This window comes from Salvelinus namaycush, unplaced genomic scaffold (assembly GCF_016432855.1).
Source record: "Salvelinus namaycush isolate Seneca unplaced genomic scaffold, SaNama_1.0 Scaffold63, whole genome shotgun sequence".
Taxonomy (NCBI): domain Eukaryota; kingdom Metazoa; phylum Chordata; class Actinopteri; order Salmoniformes; family Salmonidae; genus Salvelinus; species Salvelinus namaycush.
The window spans coordinates 1-10,000 of NW_024061342.1; the positions used below are offsets into that span (position 1 = coordinate 1).

General features: G+C 43.9%; 1 protein-coding gene across 3 annotated transcripts in view; it reads right to left on the minus strand.

The window, feature by feature from the left end:
• Positions 1 to 1,035: 1,035 nt before the first annotated feature.
• LOC120042192 (epidermal growth factor receptor kinase substrate 8-like protein 2) overlaps positions 1,036 to 10,000 on the minus strand; it is a 69,031-nt gene continuing 60,066 nt past the window's right edge. For all 3 annotated transcript variants that reach the window (XM_038987064.1, XM_038987066.1, XM_038987065.1), the window contains 5 exons: positions 7,735 to 7,896; positions 2,392 to 2,541; positions 2,104 to 2,183; positions 1,642 to 1,754; positions 1,036 to 1,157 (listed from right to left, as the gene is read on the minus strand). In XM_038987064.1, the coding sequence (XP_038842992.1) occupies positions 1,051 to 1,157; positions 1,642 to 1,754; positions 2,104 to 2,183; positions 2,392 to 2,541; positions 7,735 to 7,896 (612 nt within the window). In that variant the 3' untranslated portion in view covers positions 1,036 to 1,050. The remainder of the gene's footprint in view (positions 1,158 to 1,641; positions 1,755 to 2,103; positions 2,184 to 2,391; positions 2,542 to 7,734; positions 7,897 to 10,000) is intronic.

Below are 10,000 nucleotides of genomic sequence, written 5' to 3' on the forward strand. Positions count from 1 at the left end.
ACGTTAACGTGTAACAAACTCGGAAGCGGTGGATGGTTTTCTCGCCTCCTGAGTCTGACTAGGATCCCACTTCTCCTCCCTCTTCTCCGGCGTCTACATGTTGGTGTAGCACCAGGGATGAATGGGTCTGCATCAGAGTGTCCAAAGAAAGGATCCAGGTCAGGGAAGACTAATTTCTGGTTGAATTTTTGGGCGAGTGACCTCCGATCTAACGTCCAAAAACTATTTTCGGCTGTAGGTAGAACTACTAGAACCATTCTGTGCAAATAATGTAAGAAATAACAAAAATAAACAAAACAAAAAATCATGCAAATTTGGATAGGAGCTAGAAACAGGGCGACCATCTTGTTTAACATCTTGTTTAACATCTTGTTTCCCATCTTGTTTCCCATCTTGTTTCCCATCTTGTTTAACATCTTGTTTTCCATCTTGTTTCCCATCTTGTTTCCCATCTTGTTTCCCATCTTGTTTAACATCTTGTTTAACATCTTGTTTCCCATCTTGTTTCCCATCTTGTTTAACATCTTGTTTCCCATCTTGTTTAACATCTTGTTTAACATCTTGTTTCCCATCTTGTTTCCCATCTTGTTTCCCATCTTGTTTCCCATCTTGTTTAACATCTTGTTTCCCATCTTGTTTAACATCTTGTTTTCCATCTTGTTTTCCATCTTGTTTTCCATCTTGTTTCCCATCTTGTTTCCCATCTTGTTTAACATCTTGTTTCCCATCTTGTTTAACATCTTGTTTCCCATCTTGTTTCCCATCTTGTTTAACATCTTGTTTCCCATCTTGTTTAACATCTTGTTTCCCATCTTGTTTAACATCTTGTTTCCCATCTTGTTTAACATCTTGTTTCCCATCTTGTTTCCCATCTTGTTTCCCATCTTGTTTCCCATCTTGTTTAACATCTTGTTTCCCATCTTGTTTAACATCTTGTTTAACATCTTGTTTCCCATCTTGTTTAACATCTTGTTTAACATCTTGTAAAACGCTTTGAGCATCATGAAAAAGCTTTATAAATCCAATCAATTAATAGTATTAATAATAGTATTATATTAGTACTATAATAGTGTTACTCACCACGTCCTTCTCAATGCGCTGGGCCAGCTTCTCATGGGACTCTGGGTCCTGCTGGGCCGAACCTCGCCTCTCCACATCTGAAATAAAGATAACAGTTATTGTTGTTGTTGACGTTGTTTTGTGTGTGTGTGTGTGTGTGTATTACAGTGTGTTTGTGTCTGTGTGTGTTAGCCTGGCTGCCCACGGACGTTAGTCTTTTCTCCGCAAGGATATGACCATCCTGATATGACCATCCTAAAATGACCATACTGATATGACCATACTGATATGACCATACTGATATGACCATACTGATATGACCAACATGATAAAACACTCAGACCCTTCACCGAATGTGACACATTCAAGCCGTCTGATTGGTGCCAGAAACCAATGGGTTGGGCCAGAGACAGAGTGTGTGTATCATTGTGTGTTTGTGTGTATCATTGTGTGTGTGTGTGTGTGTGTGTGTGTGTGTGTGTGTGTGTGTGTGTGTGTGTGTGTGTGTGTGTGCGTGTGTGTGTATCAGTGCGTGTGTGTGTGTATCAGTGCGTGTGTGTGTATCAGTGTGTGTACTCTTACCCTGCATGTTCATGGCAGCCACACGGCCCTTGACTGCGGGGGCCGATCCCTTGGGGGCCGAGGAGGGGGGGATGATGGACTCTCTGTGGTGCTTCATCCTCTCCTGGTTCACCCTGAGAGGAGGAGAGGAGTTAAGGGGAGCTGGGCACCCCCTGAGAGGAGGGGAGGAGTTAAGGGGAGCTGGCCACCCCTTGAGAGGAGGGGAGGAGTTAAGGGGAGCTGGGCACCCCCTGAGAGGAGGGGAGGAGTTAAGGGGAGCTGGGCACCCACTGAGAGGAGGGGAGGAGTTAAGGGGAGCTGGGCACCCCTGAGAGGAGGGGAGGAGTTAAGGGGAGCTGGGCACCCACATTATAAATCAGGGCCCCTCCATAAGAATGGAAATATCACAATACTACCCCCCCCCCCCCCCCCCCCCCCCCACCACCACCAAATGTTTTAGACGTCAGGCCTAAGGGTTCTTACTTCAAGGTCTGTGGTCGTATCTTCTTCCCATGTTTGCTGTCCCCCAGAGCGCTGTCGATGTCTGCATGGACCATCTCTGCCTGTAGGGAACAGAGACATAAGACAGAGAATATTATCAGAATAAAAATTGTCTTAGAGGAAGAAGACTTGGGAGGATGTATTGTTCGATATATTAAATTATCTGTCAAACTTTATCTCTGTTTTCTATAGACTTCAAATGGAGACTTCTGCCTCCTACGTCACTAGGCTGGATAATGTCTGTACTGCATAGAGATAACGGTGACCCACCTCCACCTCGTCACAGTGGAAGAAGTGTATGTCAGGTCTGTGCTGTTCAGTGTCTTGACACACCAGCAGTAGGACAGATGGATACCTGGTCTGATTCAACACTGTCTGGCAGTGGTGGATCGTAGGCAGAGGGAAGTTTTCCAACTCTTCCTATGAGGGAGGGAGAGAGAGGGAGGGAGAGAGAGAGGTGGAGAGGAGCGAGAGAGAGAGGTGGAGAGGAGCGAGAGAGAGAGAGGTGGAGAGGAGCGAGAGAGAGAGAGGTGGAGAGGAGCAAGAGAGAGAGAGGTGGAGAGGAGAGAGAGGTGGAGAGGAGCGAGAGAGAGAGAGGTGGAGAGGAGCGAGAGAGGTGGAGAGGAGCGAGAGAGGTGGAGAGGAGTGAGAGAGGTGGAGAGGAGAGAGAGAGGTGGAGAGGAGAGAGAGAGGTGGAGAGGAGAGAGGTGGAGAGGAGAGAGAGGTGGAGAGGGGAGAGAGAGGTGGAGAGGAGAGAGAGAGAGAGAGAGAGAGAGTGAGGGAGGTAGAGAGAAGGAGCGAGAGAGCAAGAGAGCGCGAGAGAGCGCGAGAGAGCGCGAGAGAGGGCGAAAGAGGGAGCGAGGGAGCGAGAAGGAGGTGGAGAGAAGGAGAGATTATTTCATATCAAATGTGTCAGGTCATCAGTTATCTCACCATAAAGGTCTAAAGGTCTACAGATCTGTGACTTGGCTCAGAAAAGACATGTCCACATAACACAGGAATATGGACTCAGATGTCAGTGCCATCAAATAACGAGAAAGACTGTAGACTTGGACTGGCATAATTACAGCACTATGTAGAACATTATCACAATTACAGCACTATGTAGAACATTATCACAATTACAGCACTATGTAGAACATTATCACAATTACAGCACTATGTAGAACATTATCACAATTACAGCACTATGTAGGACATTATCACAATTACAGCACTATGTAGAACATTATCACAATTACAGCACTATGTAGAACATTATCACAATTACAGCACTATGTAGAACATTATCACAATTACAGCACTATGTAGAACATTATCACAATTACAGCACTATGTAGAACATTATCACAATTACAGCACTATGTAGAACATTATCACAATTACAGCACTATGTAGAACATTATCACAACTACAGCACTATGTAGAACATTATCACAATTACAGCACTATGTAGAACATTATCACAATTACCGCACTATGTAGAACATTATCACAATTACAGCACTATGTAGAACATTATCACAATTACAGCACTATGTAGAACATTATCACAATTACAGCACTATGTAGGACATTATCACAATTACAGCACTATGTAGAACATTATCACAATTACAGCACTATGTAGAACATTATCACAATTACAGCACTATGTAGAACATTATCACAATTACAGCACTATGTAGGACATTATCACAATTACAGCACTATGTAGAACATTATCACAATTACAGCACTATGTAGAACATTATCACAATTACAGCACTATGTAGGACATTATCACAACTACAGCACTATGTAGAACATTATCTTCAAGTCGGAGCTTTAGAAAGAGGCCAGAGTTCCCGACTTGGAATTCCGAGTTGGATGACCGTTCAAAGCGTATTTTCCCAGTCGGAATTCGTTTTCCTCCGGGTTCCCAGTTGTCTTGAACTTCACTGAAGTCTGAGATTTCCCCGTTCCGAGTTTCCTGTTGTCTTGAACGGAGCAGAAGTCCTGCTGGATTGACAGCATGGCCAATGTACTCAACCTTTTCTGGCCCGTGGTGATGCATGTGAATGTTTGTCCTTTTAAGCTGGGAAAAGAGACCCTTAAACCCAGACTTGAACCACACACCCTCTCCACCGAATAGCAGGCAGAGGAAGCAAAATAGGGATTTATTTGCAACGCTTGCAGTTAGCCGCTGATTCCTCCCAAACCACTCATTGTTGAATTAGCGATTTCCAACTTGTTGAGTAATGTTTACGTCCAATATCCGATGAGCACTAATACGTTTATCTATAGCTTCTCTTCATTTGACAAGGATTGAAAAGTATTTGCCAGTAGATTGACGATGTGATTCATGATGATGACCGCTAGCTGAGATGATGAAAGTATGATGTTGACATGATCCGTCCAATCAAAGCTACGGTAGATATAACATGATGTGACGTCATTTTATCTGTGGCCAATGACCTTGAGCCTTCTTGGATGGGCACTTCTAATGTAAATCTGTGGCAGCACCCAAACGGGCTTGACCTGCCTAGCTCTCCCTGTAGATTCTGCGGTGACGCAGTGTCCCCCATGAGTGACAGAACACTGAGCCAATCACGGCGTAACTAGAGAACATTACCAACCCCTACACACTGTATTTCCTGCTGGCTGCCCCACCACCACAGAAAGCACTGAGCTAGACTGAAACACCTGCATTTTGGACCTGCCTTACTCAAGAAAACAAAACAGATACCATGTTAGTATGTGGCTTTATTAACTCAATATTATATTATATTTAGCCCAGAATGACGGGTCACCACTGAATATACTGTACATATATGAAAATCTGACCAACTACATAGGGCAGGATAAACTCTAACAACACAGGTCTTTAATAGTTGGTATTAAAACCAGTGCCGTTTGACCTTTATTTAACTAGGCAAGTCAGTTAAGAACCAATTCTTATTTACAATGACGGCCTACCAAAAGGCCTCCTGCGGGGACGGGGGCTGGGATTAAAAATAAAAATATAGGACAAAACACACATCACGACAAGAGAGACAACACAACACTACATAAAGAGAGACCTAAGACAACAACAACACAGCAATGCAGCAACACATGACAACACAGCATGGTAGCAACACCACATGACAACAGCATGGTAGCAACACAAAACATGGTAGCAACACACCATGGTAGCAACACAGCATGGTAGAAACACAACATGACAACACCATGGTAGCAACACAGCATGGTAGTATCACAACATGGTAGCAACAAAACATGGAAGCAACACAATATGGTAGCAACACAATATGGTAGTATCACAATATGGTAGTATCACAATATGGTAGTATCACAACATGGTAGCAACACAATATGGTAGCAACACAATATGGTAGTATCACAATATGGTAGTATCACAACATGGTAGCAACACAATATGGTAGTATCACAATATGGTAGCAACACAATATGGTAGCAACACAACATGGTAGCAACACAATATGGTAGTATCACAATATGGTAGCAACACAATATGGTAGTATCACAATATGGTAGCATCACAACATGGTAGCAACACAATATGGTAGTATCACAACATGGTAGCAACACAACATGGTAGAAACACAACATGGTAGCAACACAACATGGTAGCAACACAACATGGTAGTATCACAACATGACAACAGCATGGTAGCAACACAACATGACAACAACATGGTAGCAACACAACATGGTAGCAACACAACATGGTAGCAACACAACATGGTAGCAACACAACATGACAACAAGATGGTAGAAACACAACATGACAACAACATGGTAGCAACACAACATGGTAGTATCACAACATGACAACAAGATGGTAGCAACACAACATGACAACAACATGGTAGCAACACAACATGGTAGCAACAAAACATGGTAGCAACACAACATGGAAGCAACACAGCATTGTAGCATCACAACATGACAACAAGATGGTAGTATCACAACATGACAACAGCATGGTAGAAACACAACATGGTAGTATCACAACATGACAACAAGATGGTAGCAACACAACATGACAACAAGATGGTAGCAACACAACATGGTAGCAACACAACATGGTAGCAACACAACATGGTAGTATCACAACATGACAACAAGATGGTAGCAACACAACATGGTAGCAACACAACATGGTAGCAACACAACATGGTAGTAACACAATATGGTAGCAACACAACATGGTAGCAACACAACATGACAACAACATGGTAGCAACACAACATGACAACAAGATGGTAGCAACACAACATGGTAGCAACACAACATGGTAGCAACACAACATGGTAGCAACACAACATGGTAGCATCACAACATGGCAGCAACACAACATGGTAGCAACACAACATGGTAGCAACACAACATGGTAGCAACACAACATGGTAGCAACACAACATGGTAGCAACACAACATGGTAGCAACACAACATGACAACAACATGGTAGCAACACAACATGACAACAACATGGTAGCAACACAACATGGTAGCAACACAACATGGTAGCAACACAACATGGTAGCAACACAACATGGTAGCAACACAACATGGCAGCAACACAACATGGTAGCAACACAACATGGTAGCATCACAACATGGTAGCAACACAACATGGTAGCAACACAACATGGTAGCAACACAACATGGTAGTAACACAACATGGTAGAAACACAGCATGGTAGCAACACAACATGGTAGCAACACAACATGGTAGCAACACAACATGGTAGCAACACAACATGGTAGCAACACAACATGGTAGCAACACAACATGACAACAACATGGTAGCAGCGCAAAACATGGTACAAACATTATTGGGCACAGACAACAGCACAAAGGGCAAGAAGGTAGAGAAAACAATACATCACGTGAAGCAGCTACAACTGTCAGTAAGAGTGTCCATGATTGAGACTTTGAATGAAGAGATTGAGATAAAACTGTCCAGTTTGAGTGTTTGTTACAGCTCGTTCCAGTCGCTAGATGCAGCAAACTGAAAGGACGAGCGACCCAGGAATGTGTGTGCTTTGGGGACCTTTGACAGAAAGTGACTGGCAGAACGGGTGTTGTATGTGGAGGATGAGGGCTGCAGTAGATGAGGGCTGCAGTAGATATCTCAGATAGGGGGGAGTGAGGCCTAAGAGGGTTTTATAAATAAGCAGAACGGGTGTTGTTTGTGGAGGATGATGGCTGCAGTAGATGAGGGCTGCAGTAGATGAGGGCTGCAGTAGATATCTCAGATAGGGGGGGGAGTGAGGCCTAAGAGGGTTTTATAAATAAGCAGAACGGGTGTTGTTTGTGGAGGATGAGGGCTGCAGTAGATGAGGGCTGCAGTAGATGAGGGCTGCAGTAGATATCTCAGATAGGGGGGGAGTGAGGCCTAAGTTGAATGTTTGTTGCAGCTCGTTCCAGTCGCTAGCTGCAGCTATGCTATGGAATGGAACTTCCAACTTTCTTTATCTACAGGATACGTTGTTGCCCAGCAACTGTTATCCTACGTTAGGAATGTGCCTATCCCTCACGCTTGCTTCACAGTCTTACCTGTGTGTGTGTGTGTGTGTGTGTGTGTGTGTGTAAGTCTTACCTGTGTATCAACATCCAGTAGCCGTACAGCCTTGTCGCTGACCTGAAGCAGCATCTCCTGGGTCCAGATCTTGTCTTTAGAGTCCAACAGCACCAGCTTCTTAATGGCATCGTCCACTGTAGCAATGGACTCTGTCTTGTCCATCATGAAGGTGGACAGGTGCTGTGGGGGGAGGAAGAGAGGGTTAGATAAATTATTAGAGCCTAATGAATTTAATTAAATTGACTGATTTCCATATATGAACTGTAACTCAGTAAAATTGTTGCAAATGTTGCATGTTGATTTATATTTTTGTTCAGTATATTTATATATATACACTGCTCAAAAAAAGAAAGGGAACACTTAAACAACACAATGTAACTCCAAGTCAATCACACTTCTGCGAAATCAAACTGTCCACTTAGGAAGCAACACTGATTGACAATAAATTTCACATGCTGTTGTGCAAATGGAAAAGACAACAGGTGGAAATTATAGGCAATTAGCAAGACACCCCCAATAAAGGAGTAGTTCTGCAGGTGGTGACCACAGACCACTTCTCAGTTCCTATGCTTCCTGGCTGATGTTTTGGTCACTTTTGAATGCTGGCGGTGCTTTCACTCTAGTGGTAGCATGAGACGGAGTCTACAACCCACACAAGTGGCTCAGGTAGTGCAGCTCATCCAGGATGGCACATCAATGCGAGCTGTGGCAAGAAGGTTTGCTGTGTCTGTCAGCGTAGTGTCCAGAGCATGTAGGCGCTACCAGGAGACAGGCCAGTACATCAGGAGACGTGGAGGAGGCCGTAGGAGGGCAACAACCCAGCAGCAGGACCGCTACCTCCGCCTTTGTGCAAGGAGGAGCACTGCCAGAGCCCTGCAAAATGACCTCCAGCAGGCCACAAATGTGCATGTGTCTGCTCAAATGGTCAGAAACAGACTCAATGAAGGTGGTATGAGGACCCGACGTCCACAGGTGGGGGTTGTGCTTACAGCCCAATACCGTGCAGGACGTTTGGCATTTGCCAGAGAACACCAAGATTGGCAAATTCGCCACTGGCGCCCTGTGCTCTTCACAGATGAAAGCAGGTTCACACTGAGCATATGTGACAGACGTGACAGTCTGGAGACGCCGTGGAGAACGTTCTGCTGCCTGCAACATCCTCCAGCATGACCGGTTTGGCGGTGGGTCAGTCATGGTGTGGGGTGGCATTTCTTTGGGGGGCCGCACAGCCCTCCATGGGCTCGCCAGAGGTAGCCTGACTGCCATTAGGTACCGAGATGAGATCCTCAGACCCCTTGTGAGACCATATGCTGGTGCGGTTGGCCCTGGGTTCCTCCTAATGCAAGACAATGCTAGACCTCATGTGGCTGGAGTGTGTCAGCAGTTCCTGCAAGAGGAAGGCATTGATGCTATGGACTGGCCCGCCCGTTCCCCAGACCTGAATCCAATTGAGCACATCTGGGACATCATGTCTCGCTCCATCCACCAACGCCACGTTGCACCACAGACTGTCCAGGAGTTGGCGGATGCTTTAGTCCAGGTCTGGGAGGAGATCCCTCAGGAGACCATCCGCCACCTCATCAGGAGCATGCCCAGGCGTTGTAGGGAGAACATACAGGCACGTGGAGGCCACACACACTACTGAGCCTCATTTTGACTTGTTTTAAGGACATTACATCAAAGTTGGATCAGCCTGTAGTGTGGGTTTCCACTTTAATTTTGAGTGTGACTCCAAATCCAGACCTCCATGGGTTGATAAATTTGATTTCCATTGATAATTTTTGTGTGATTTTGTTGTCAGCACATTCAACTATGTAAAGAAAAAAGTATTTAATAAGAATAGTTCATTCATTCAGGTCTAGGATGTGTTATTTTAGTGTTCCCTTTATTTTTTTGAGCAGTGTATATATATATATATAATTTTGGCCCATTCCTCCTGACAGAGCTGGTGTAACTGAGTCAAGTTTGTAGGCCTCCTTGCTTGCACACGCTTTTTCAGTTCTGCCCACAATTTTTTTAAATATATATATATATATATATATATATATATATATATATATATATATATATATATATATATATATATATATATATATATATATATATCAGTTGAAGTCGGAAGTTTAGCCAAATATATTTAAACTCAGTTTTTCAAAATTCCTGAAATTGGATCCAAGTAAAAATTCCCTGTTTCAGGTCAGTTAGGATCACCACTTTATTTTAAGAATGTGAAATATCAGAATAATAGTAGAGAGAATTATTTATTTCAGCTTTTATTTCTTTC